Genomic DNA, 11,691 nt, shown 5'->3' on the forward strand with positions numbered 1-11,691 from the left:
GTAAAATCAAGGGTTATAAGTTATACCAGCCACAACCTAAGCATATGTTGGTAAACTTGATACTGCCTTTATGAAATATGTTGTTGAACCTTTACTTTCATGTACCAAAGAGAGAGATGCACACTCATAAGATAAGTATCACACTTTGTTGCCTCTTTTTGGTGATGTGCAATCACATGTAGCACTAAATAAGGTAGTTTCTTAGCATACATAGGTTTCTCATAAATCCATAGATCAACCAATTCTTTATGCAGATGTAAATGATGCACTTTGGAAGAGAGAGTAGAGGTGGAGAAATCTAGGACTATACCAAAATGGTTGGCATAAACATTGGATGACTATAAATCGAATGCACCTTTGTCTACTTGTACTCGCTATAGCTCTGAATGCCTCTTATGTATCTGATCATTATGCATTGTCTATTTCTAGTCTATGTGATAAGGATCATACTATTTCTCTTGAAGAGGCATAAAACTTAGAAAATTTGGATGGCTGCTATACAATTTGAATATGATGCTATTGGAAAAAAAAAAATTATTTGGCTTGCCTCATGGCAAACAGGCCATTGGTATTATCTGTGTTTACAAATTAAAGTGTAAGCTAGATGATATTCTTGATCATTTTAGGGTCAAATGTGTGGCAAAGGGTTATATTCAACAGCAAGGCATTGATTTTGATGAGACATTTTCTCTCATTTGCCTTATGACAACAATTCATTACCCTTGTGCATAAAAAACTCATAATGATTGGAATGTACGTTAGTTGGACATCATAGTCCCATTTCTAAATGGTAATTTATATGAGGAAGCATATATTTTTCAGCCTTGGGTTCAAAGTAGTCCAATGGAGAATACCTCATATGTTAAGCATGAGGGTAATGTCACTCTAATCATTATGGTTTATCTTGATGACATGCTACTTGTTGGTCTTAGTGAGACATAGATTGTTGATTTTAAGGGTGAGTTGAATTCAACTTTTGACATGTTAGATTTGGGCCTATTGCATCATTATTTGGGCAAGTATGTCAAGACATTATTGCAAATATTTGGTCTTAAAGACTGCAAGCCTATTGTTATTCCTATGGAGACATGTTTGAAGTTGAACATTTATGATGCCAAAGAGTACTTTGATATATTTGTAGGTTGTTGAATGCTTGATTTCTGCATGCATTACAAGGTGTGACATTAAGTTTATATTGCCATAAATGAGAAATTTTATGTGTAGGTTGTTGAATGCTTGATTTCTGCATGCATTATGAGGTGTGACATTAAGTTTATACTGCCATAGATGAGATGTGTAGCCTAGGCACCAAGCATTGGTAGGTAGTGAATTTTATCTTTTGCTACTTGAGTGGTACATGACACCTTGGGTTGTATATTCCAAGGGGGAATCATTACCACCAAACTTACATGCTTTTCTAGATCTTGAATGGGCTGCTTTAATGTCACTTATGCATCCACATGGTTTTTTCTTCTTGTTTGGGACCTCATGCATATTGTGGTTGAGCACAATGTAGGCCATTGTGGACACTTCTAGTTGTAAAGCCAAGTACAAGGGTAGCTTTCATAACTATGGTTGATTGTGTTTGTCTCAAATTTCTTTTAGCTTATTTGGGTATTAGACAAATCACCCACCATCACCACCTCCTCATCTTTAATAGTTAGAGTGTGTTGGTAGTTCCACATAGCCCAGTGTTCCATGCTCATACTAAGCACATTGTGGTGCATTATTATTATGTTAGGGAGAGATTCTATGCAAGAGAGATTAACTTGACAAACTATGTGTGTGCATTCTTGTAAGCCTAAATCCAAATACTGGAGCTAGACATTGTAGGACCTTATTAGAGGTAGAGATGGATAGAAAGTTGTAGGTAGAGCTAGATAGTCAAAGGTGTGGGTAGATAAAGGTGCAAGCTTAGAGATTCTCTCTATCTATTAGCCTCAGCCTCTCTCCCCCCCCCCCCCCCCCAAAAAACACCTCTCTCTACCCATCCCCTCTATCTATCTCCCTTCACCCCTTGTACTTGTCCATTCATGCCTCTATATCCTCCATTGCTTCCACTTCTCTCCATCTCAACCTTTGTGACCTTCATTAGTGCTTACTCTGCATCTCTCCACCTCTTTCTAGATCCATCCCTCTCTCCAAATCTTGTACTTGTCCATTCATGCCTCTAGATCCTCCTTTGCTTCCACTTCTCTCCATCTCAACCTTTGTCACCTTCATTAGTGCTTACTCTACATCTCTCCACCTCTTTCTAGATCCATCCCTCTCTCCAAATCTCTCAATGTGCTCTAAAACCCTCCTTCCTTGGCTACCCCTCTAGCCCCCAATACCTCTATGCTCTTGCCTTCATTACTCTAGCATTGCCTACCTCTCTTTATGCTTATTAACTCCCTCTTACCCCGCTAGCCCCCTCTATCCTTGCCTACCTTTTGTCTGCCCCCTCTACCTCTCTCTACCATTTCTTACCTTCCTCCACCTTGATATGCCTTCATGATATCTACCAACCTCCCACCACCTCCCTCCCTGGCTGCCCATAATCTCCTCCTTTGGTACTAACCTCCCACACAACATGCTTGCCATATTCGAATTGTGTTTGCTAGAATTTCTCATCACAAAATGTATCCATGTGCTCTTTTGTTGAATAGCTATGGCATCAATAACGATTTATTTAACTTGGATAAGTCAAATTCTCATAAATTGCTGCTTTTATTGAGTTCTCCACTTGGATCATGCTAGCTACTTCTATGCCCTTTTCTTACTAGACATAAGGTACGTGAACTTGATATATGTTTAGCCTGTAGTGCCAAAATGATTTTTTCTATTTAGTATAATGCTAGATGGTGATGGAGACATATCACTCCCCACTCTAGAAGGCTTATGCAATCGAGTCTTGTATGATTAACCCTATTCTCCAAAATTGAAGCTCATAATGTCTCCCTTATATAGTCCTCTGTCTCTTTTTGTATTCCAATCCACTTATCTCTTTTTGCTACATATAGTCCACTTCCTAAGTAAGGTCTCCCTTTGTATTCTCATGAATTTCCTCCTATCACATCAAGATTCTTCATTAGGCTCACCACCTTGTGCAAAACCTTTTGCCAAAATTATCCCCTTGGTCTTCCAAAAACAATCAATAATATATTTTTAGGAGGATTCTCTTATCTCTATCTAGGCTTCACTTCATGAATTATCTTTGTTTTTTTACTAATTATGAATCATTACCATAGTTTATCCCATGTCATATGTTCTACACCTTTTATCTAGTCATGTTTATAAGCATTTGAGTAGTTTGAGGTTTATTCCATTCCAATTTAGGTTAAGTCTTCTAATCTGATCAAGCATTTGGAGAAACTAATTGGTGTGCTTATCTCATAACAAACTTATCCTCCTTAGCAAGTAGAAGACTCAACTTTGCTAGTGCCTAGTCACATTCATTTGATCTTAGCATAGTTGCTTTATGGATCTAGAAATTTCTCAAGCTACATGTTAGTCCTATACATGCTATGACATGGAGAACAATTGTATCTTCCAAGGATTATTTGTTGTTTGTTGTTCTATGCAAATGAAAAGGCAACTCTAATAATGGCCTTTTCCAAAATATTTGTTGTAACATCTTTCCAATCAATTTTTATGACAACTATGAATGTTCTTGGAAGATTCACTTGCACTATTATAAAAAGGAGTTATTTTGTGCAACTCAAAACCATGTAAGAGGATATTTGCAATGTGTACATGTAGAGACTTTAATGAACATAACACCATTGCAACATTTTTTAAAACAAGCATTTAACTTGCTTGACCACTTTAGCACAAGTACAAAATAACATATAACCCTTGCTAGGTTTCAGAGTAAGGAGGTCATGGGAAGTTGTAAGTTTTCAAAGGCTAAGAGTTTAGCTTATATAAATTTTCACACTTGGATTGGATAGCATGTCTAATGTCTCCCCACTCTATGTAGCTCTAGATGTAAAATAGAAAGATGCTTGCTCCTAATCTAGGATCAGAAAGGAAGAATTCTATGAAGGAAGATCTTTGAATGGCTTAGACTAGATGGTTTGCATGGCCAAGTCAGTTGCATGCAAGCTTCATCAAGTATGGTTTTGAGCACAAGATTAAACTTGTTATGACCATAATATATGGGAAGTTGAGTATCTTGCATGTACCCAAAGCTCCAATGGAACTTAAGAGCTTTCATAAGAAGCAACTATGTAATCATACAAGGGTCCTTGTGTGCAAGGATCAGCTTGCATAAGTTACCAAGGGTCAACTTATTCTTGCTAGACGGTGAAATACTTTGGGTAAGCAATCCAAGTTACACATACATAAAAATTGAAAAGAGTTACAAAAGAGCAAAAAAGAAAGGGCTAGTTGGCTGTTTTCAACATTTGCACCTCAACAAAGCACACGATACCACATAAAACTTTAATTCTTAATCAAAGTTAACCACATAAAAGTTTAACTCTATGTCCTACCTTGACAATGCCAAATTATGAGCTGCTAAGAATTGGATCCATTTAGAGCAACTTCACATGGGATCCCAATGTGGGGATTATAACATTTCTACCCCAACCCAACCACCTACATGCTAGCAGATGGTTGGCTGTTTTCAAACTAATTGGTGGATACTTTGCTTTACATATGTTCTAACCCATTAAAGTATGAGGCTTAAACAAGGTGCCACATGCGGCTCGCTTTACTTGTTAATATATCGAAAAAATACAGCAAGTAGTGTGTGTGATATCTCCCTAAAATGATAGTAAGTTTCCTTGCTTTAAAAAATAAAAAATCATAGGTTAAACCTCGAGTTCTTTGTATATTAGGGCGGTTACACATCGGAATGCGGCCCCCCAAGTGCAAGATTAGAGGCCAATAGGAAGGCACCAAAAGTGAAAAAAGGAATCTCCCCCATCTGATTTCGTCTGCAAGCTAGGTGTGGGCTCCTCCATCACGCTAGCCAATTAGCACGGCCTGGGGGTCCCTCTCTTTCCCATGGCATGGCAGCCATTGTCCATCTTTGTTGCTGTGGTGCCGTATAAACGTCGTTTTTGGGGTCGCCATGTTTGCATTCATTTGGGGATCAGGTGGGAAGCAATCTCTGATGCATGTGCAGTTCATCCATGTTTGTGTTTAGGATTGCATGCTAATGCATGGCTTTTGGTTGCAAGTGCTTGTAGTTGTGGTCTTACCACAGGTGATTGCAGGCTTCATCTATCATAGGTATGCTCTCTTTCTCTCTCTCTCTCTCTCCATATGCATCAATGGTCTGAGCATCCATTTCATAGGTGAGTATGCATCAATGGTCTGAGCATCCATTTCATAGGTGAGTATTCATCCAAGGCCTCCTCCCTTCTCTCAGACTCTCCCTTTCTTCCTTTCGATGTTAATCCTTTTGGTACCGAAATCCCCATACCATATTTTGCTACCTATTTGCATGGACAATTCCTCATCGTGACACTTACAAATGGTTTATGCTTCCAATCAAATTTTAGCATGTTTGAGCTGTCATAATTAGCATAATACCAATGCGAATGTATCATCAAATGTTGCTATAAATCATGGCAGGCATATGCTAGAAATAGTATCCATTGTGGTGCCTATTTATAGAGACCTATTTGAGCTGTCATAATTAGCATACTACCACTGTGCTGAAATGTCATAATTACCTGTTTGAAAATACTATCCATTGTGCTACCTATTTGTAGGGACAATTTCTCATCATGACATTCATAGATGGTTTGTGCATGGCTTTAAATTTTAGCATATTTGAGCTATCATAATTAGCATAATACCAATGCGAATGTAGCATCAAATGTTGCTATAAATCATGGCAGACATATGCTAAAAATAGTATGCATTGTGGTGCCAATTGGTAGGGACCTGTTTGAGCTGTCATAATTAGCATACTACCAATGCAAATGTAGCATCAAATTTCGCTACAAATCATGGCAGAGATATGCTAAAAATACTGTCCATTGTGCTGCTTATTTGTAAGGGACAATTTCTCATCATGACATTCATAGATGGTTTGTGTATGGCTTCAAATTTTAGCATGTTTGAGCTATCATAATTCGCATAATACCAATGAGAATGTAGCATCAAATGTTGCTATAAATCATGGCAGACATATGTTGAAAATAGTATCCATTGTGCTACCTATTTACAGGGACATTTTCTCATCATGACATTCGCAGATGGTTTGTGCTTTTAAGCAAAGATTAGCTTCACATATGCAAAGTTTAACTAAAAAAGCATATGCAAACGTATACGTTTGGATTAGATTGGTGGCATCATTATGTTTTTGTAAAAACCTATGTAGATTCTAGTTGCTTGACAAGTTTTGACATATTGTAGCTAGTTTCCATAAAAGCTACTTTAACTTTATAGTTCATAGTTTGGTAGCTAGATACAATTGTTTGACCATACCACAGTAGAACCTTACATCCAATGCACCTTGTTAAGACATGGACCAGCAAAATAGTTTGAGGAATGAATTAGCAGAGGTTGTTATGCTAACAAACACAGGTACCACGCAAGCAATACAAAGAGCTCAATCAGTAGAGCCAACACCGAGGGCAAGCCATCCTGGGGGAGCATCTCGAAGAGATAACGTTGCTAGATCCATGTTTCGAGAGAGGGAGAACGCAAATGTGAGAACAATCTTTGGCGATTTTAAGGAGATCGACGATAAAGACAATGTAGAGGAAACTTCTGTAGAATCTACATTGCAGGTGGAAAGGTGGAGGGAGGGGTGGTGTGCTATTAAATTTTCCCTCTTTCCACCTATTTGCAGAGAGCTGGGTAGAGCCATGCCTCAACAGCATGGTGAAGGGGTTGATCAACTCCCTTGCTCTCTTTTTCATTACTAATTTGTGTTAGTTTTATTAGTCCATTTTTAAAAAAGTTTTGTAATGCTTCTAGTTTTATTAGTTGCTTTTTTTAAACTTTTATTGGTCGTTTTTTTATAAATCTAGCATCAATGATTGTGTTTAATTAGGCATTCAAATAATCATTATTATGTCAATACTGATCAACATCCATAGCGTCCCTTCATTCACATGTGATTCGGGAAGTGTCCTATGCATAAGTGGTGGCTAGCATGTAAACGATTGCGGATGGATGAACACTTATTGACAATGAAAAGTATCCCCCGCCCAAGGTGTAAGCAAGAGGCGACCGTCTAAGTCAACTTTTCCTGTGCCCACCAAGTGGGCATAGATGGAACGGGCAATGGCGGTGTGTAACCAGCCTTAGAACATCGAAAACAATTTTCTAATTTGTCCTTGTTTTGTATCTTTGGATGTGCTTGTCCATCTGGATATGAGAAAGAGAGGAAGGGAATCTGGATATGAGAAAGATGGGAAAGGGGGCAAATATCGTGGGAGGCGGAGGGTGGGTCTGCCGGCCACATGATGGGGTATGGCATTAAAAGGACTGCTGCAGAGCAGCTTATTAGTCGAGGAGGAAGGCTTCTCTAGAGTTTAGACTCTTGTTCTTAGTTCTCCATCTCTCTCTCTCTCCTTCCTGTGAGGTGGTCTCTGTGTAGGCGTCTTCATAAACGTCTTCACGAGTCCTCCTCTCTCTCTTTGGGGAGGCCTACTTCTCACCACAGCGGCGCCAGCAGCAGCAGCTAAGATGAGAGAGTGCATCTCTGTTCACATTGGCCAAGCCGGCATCCAGGTTGGCAATGCCTGCTGGGAGCTCTACTGCCTCGAGCATGGAATCCAGGTAATTATCCCTTGGATCTTCATTGGACCTGTCTTCATTTGGCTTGTTATTGTGTGTAGTGTGTCTGATGATGCCATTCGGGCTTACCTGCTCCACATCAGGGCGTGAATTTCCATATAACCTGTTTGATTGAGGCTGCCATTAGATGCTGTATCTGATTATGGAAGGCGGTCTAAATAGTGGCTCCTCACTGACACTCCCATTCGGATTCGGTTCCCCATTGGACCTGTTTGATTCAGGTTGCCATTGATTCACAATAACCTATTGACGTTTTCGCATAAGGCAAAAGGGGCACTTTTCCCTGGTTTTTCCCCATAGTTTTCAACGTCAAGAGCTTCTGTTGGGGAGGCTCTGCATATCTGGCTTGTCTAAAGCTTTTTTCGGGCGTTCCAAACAGTGGCTCCACATCAGCACCCTATTAGGATTTGGATCCCCATCGGACGTGTTTGATTTAGGTTGCCATTGGATCTTCTGCCTGATGGTGCGATTCAGTCTAAACAATGGTTCCGCATCAGGATTTGAATACTCTACTGGACCTGTTAGATTTAGATTGCCAGATTTGTTTGATTTAGCCACGATTGGATCTCCTGTCTGATTGTGTTTGCCTTGTCATACGAACCTACCAACATTCAGCTATCCCTGTTTTCTTTGTCCTTAATCAGACTGTAGTACATGTGTCTATCAGCATACAAATCTGTTGATGCCTAGGTACTGATTGAGGCTCTAGATGATGTTATCGTACAATGGCAGATATCAGAAGGTTTGCAAATGTTACTTTAAATTTTAAATCAGGATTCTGTATTGACATGTCATTGCCCTGCTGACCCTATCATTCTTCCTGTAACTTGGCATGCTCTGGAGTTGTTTGTTTGCCATCATCCCTGTGTCCCGCAGATGAGTAGGCGAATTTGTTCTGACGTTTGAATTCTAATTGTGCAGCCTGATGGTCAGATGCCCAGTGATAAGACCATTGGAGGTGGAGATGATGCCTTTAATACATTCTTTAGTGAGACAGGGGCAGGGAAGCATGTACCTCGAGCTGTGTTTGTTGATCTGGAGCCCACTGTGATCGACGAAGTGCGCACGGGAACATATAGACAACTATTTCACCCTGAGCAGCTAATCAGTGGCAAGGAGGATGCTGCAAATAACTTTGCTCGCGGCCATTACACCAGTAAGAATCTTTGCATCTTAGTAGCTTCATTCTTCCCGATATTATGTTAGGGACTTATACAATCATACTGCCTAGTAAATTATGTATTGCGCAATGTGGGTTCGTCTTTGTGCAGTAGATTGGCATTTGCAGCTTGTGATTTGTGGCAAATGTAACCTTGCCTTTTGCAGTTGGTAAGGAGATTGTGGATCTTTGCCTCGACCGGATCAGGAAGCTTGCAGATAACTGCACTGGTCTGCAGGGCTTCCTTGTTTTCCATGCAGTTGGAGGTGGCACAGGCTCCGGTCTTGCATCCCTTCTACTTGAACGATTGTCTGTTGACTATGGTAAGAAGTCCAAGCTGGGCTTTACAGTTTACCCATCTCCACAGGTATCAACTTCTGTTGTGGAGCCTTACAACAGTGTATTGTCGACACATTCTCTACTTGAGCACACTGATGTAGCCGTGTTATTGGACAATGAGGCCATCTATGACATTTGCCGCCGCTCTTTGGACATTGAACGCCCCACTTACACAAATCTGAATCGTCTTGTTTCACAGGTGAGTGTCAAGCTTTTGCCCTTCATGTTAGAGATTTCTAATTATAGTGAAAGGTCTGCAGATTATCTTTTCGTTAAGCTGTGGCAGAAATACATTATTATAAGCTTCAATTGGAGGTACAGCAGTGAGTGTCAAGCTTTTGCCCTTCATGTTAGAGATTTTTAATGATAGTGAAAGGTCTGGAGATTATCTTTTTGTTAAGCTGTGGCGGAATATATTATTATGAGCATCACCTGGAGGTAGATTAGTTTGATTACAACATTAGCAGGTACGAAATTCTGGTAGTCAGGAATTTAGTAAATATATGCACGTGAGTAAAAGTCATTATGTCTCTTCCATGTAAGGCATAACATCCAAATGAAATGGAAGGTGTTTTGCCTGGCCATCCTATGGTATAGGCCTTACTCTTAGAGCCATTGAAGTGTGAGCCTTGGGAAATTTTTACTTCAGAAGATGTTTGATTTGCTGAATTGTTTATTGTACATCTGGATGTTTGTACACCACAGCAAAAGATTCCTTCAAGCCTGAGGAGGTTTCAGTTTTTTATCTTTCTAGCTGCCTTTACATACTTAAAATGTTTCTTGCAGGTCATCTCATCCTTGACTGCATCTTTACGGTTTGATGGAGCTCTTAATGTGGATGTGACCGAGTTCCAGACCAACCTTGTACCTTACCCGAGGATACACTTCATGCTTTCATCATATGCTCCAGTGATCTCCTCTGCAAAGGCCTATCATGAGCAACTGTCTGTAGCTGAAATCACAAATAGTGCTTTTGAGCCCTCATCAATGATGGCCAAGTGTGACCCCAGGCATGGCAAATACATGGCATGTTGCCTTATGTACCGTGGGGACGTAGTGCCGAAGGATGTGAATGCAGCCGTGGCATCCATCAAGACCAAGAGGACTATTCAATTTGTGGATTGGTGCCCAACTGGATTCAAGTGTGGCATCAATTATCAGCCACCAACTGTGGTGCCTGGAGGAGATCTTGCCAAGGTGCAGAGGGCTATTTGCATGATTTCCAACTCCACAAGTGTGGCTGAAGTGTTCTCAAGGATTGACATCAAATTTGATCTCATGTATGCTAAGAGGGCATTTGTCCACTGGTATGTTGGTGAGGGCATGGAGGAGGGGGAGTTTTCTGAAGCTCGTGAGGATCTAGCTGCTTTGGAGAAGGACTATGAGGAGGTTGGAGCAGAGTCTGCAGAAGGTGACGGTGAAGATGATGGGGAAGAATATTGAGGAGTAAGGAAATCTCATTTAGGCAGGATAGGTGGTGTGTTGTGTGAAACTAGAAATTGCACTTCCAGCAGGTGCATGCTTTATAAGTTGTCGCACAAAGGATGTTAGTACATGAAACCTTATCTGCTTTCCATTTTCTATAACTAAGTTGCCATTTCCCTTTTCTATTACTAAGTCGCGACAAATATCTGCTCATTATCTAGTTGGATAGTGGATGAAATGCAAGGTGGTGTAAGTTATTTTACTATGATCTATAACTTATCTAGTTTCTGAGCACAGCTGTGAACCAAATGCAGGGGTGTGCCACTTTTTGTGGAACTCTGTCTCAATGCACACGACATCTGAGACTGCTTTTTTCGCTCTACTTCAATCGATGGTTGCTTAAAGGGCTGAATTGAACTCAGGAATGTCCAACCATAAAAGTCTGGATGTGTGTGTATTGATCCAAGTATGGTGCATGAGTCTTTGGGTGGTTAGTGTGCCTATTTTAAATGCCATATTTACTGAAGTGAACGTTCAACTCGCCAAAGTTTGTTCCACAAGGGTAGTATGTGCTTATGACCTTTGTGGCGATCCAATCACCTGAAAGGTCTTTTTGATGGTAATCTTTGCCTGTCTGTGACACCCATGGCAAGCAATGCTGGGAAATGAATACTCAAATAGAGGTAAACGCCATGGATATCTCATGTGTTTTAAGAGCATCAATTATTCCTTTCAAAACAAGATTAACAAGCTGCACAAGGCGGGGAAAATTTTTGTGAAGGTGAATCTTGGAAGAAAGAACACAATTCTCCTGAGAGATGCAAAGCAGAAAAGAAGAAAATACAGCAATTAGCTTTTCATGAGGCGAGCCGATAATGCAAAAGCAGTTTACTAATTGACATTGTTGGGAAGGTCCAGAAATGCTAGATACTTTAAAGGCTATTTAAAAGCAAATTACACCTCTCAGGATTTGTTTTGGACCCCTCTAAACAATATTGTTAAGTGACAAATGTATATGGAGC

The 11,691-nt window shown here is 40.2% G+C and overlaps 1 protein-coding gene across 1 annotated transcript; it reads left to right on the forward strand.

Moving 5' to 3' along the window:
* Positions 1-7,420: 7,420 nt before the first annotated feature.
* On the forward strand, positions 7,421-10,857 carry LOC148033216 (tubulin alpha-2 chain-like). Its single transcript, XM_087681100.1, has 4 exons — positions 7,421-7,728; positions 8,668-8,902; positions 9,073-9,443; positions 10,031-10,857. The coding sequence occupies exons 1-4, from the start codon at positions 7,636-7,638 to the stop codon at positions 10,685-10,687; spliced, it is 1,356 nt and encodes a 451-aa protein (XP_087537226.1). The 5' UTR covers positions 7,421-7,635; the 3' UTR covers positions 10,688-10,857.
* Positions 10,858-11,691: the final 834 nt, after the last annotated feature.

This window comes from Lygodium microphyllum, chromosome 7, assembly GCF_053477565.2.
Source record: "Lygodium microphyllum isolate KBCC chromosome 7, Lygodium_microphyllum_v1.1.10, whole genome shotgun sequence".
Classification (NCBI taxonomy): domain Eukaryota; kingdom Viridiplantae; phylum Streptophyta; class Polypodiopsida; order Schizaeales; family Lygodiaceae; genus Lygodium; species Lygodium microphyllum.

What these genes read in the sequence shown, in the direction of transcription:
- LOC148033216 (XM_087681100.1), top strand. Translation starts at nt 7,636, where the DNA reads ATGAGAGAGTGCATCTCTGTTCACATTGGCCAAGCCGGCATCCAGGTT. An exon ending in TGCTCGCGGCCATTACACCA is followed by an intron (nt 8,903 to 9,072) that starts GTAAGAATCTTT and finishes TGCCTTTTGCAG; the next exon opens with TTGGTAAGGAGATTGTGGAT. An exon ending in TGAATCGTCTTGTTTCACAG is followed by an intron (nt 9,444 to 10,030) that starts GTGAGTGTCAAG and finishes TGTTTCTTGCAG; the next exon opens with GTCATCTCATCCTTGACTGC.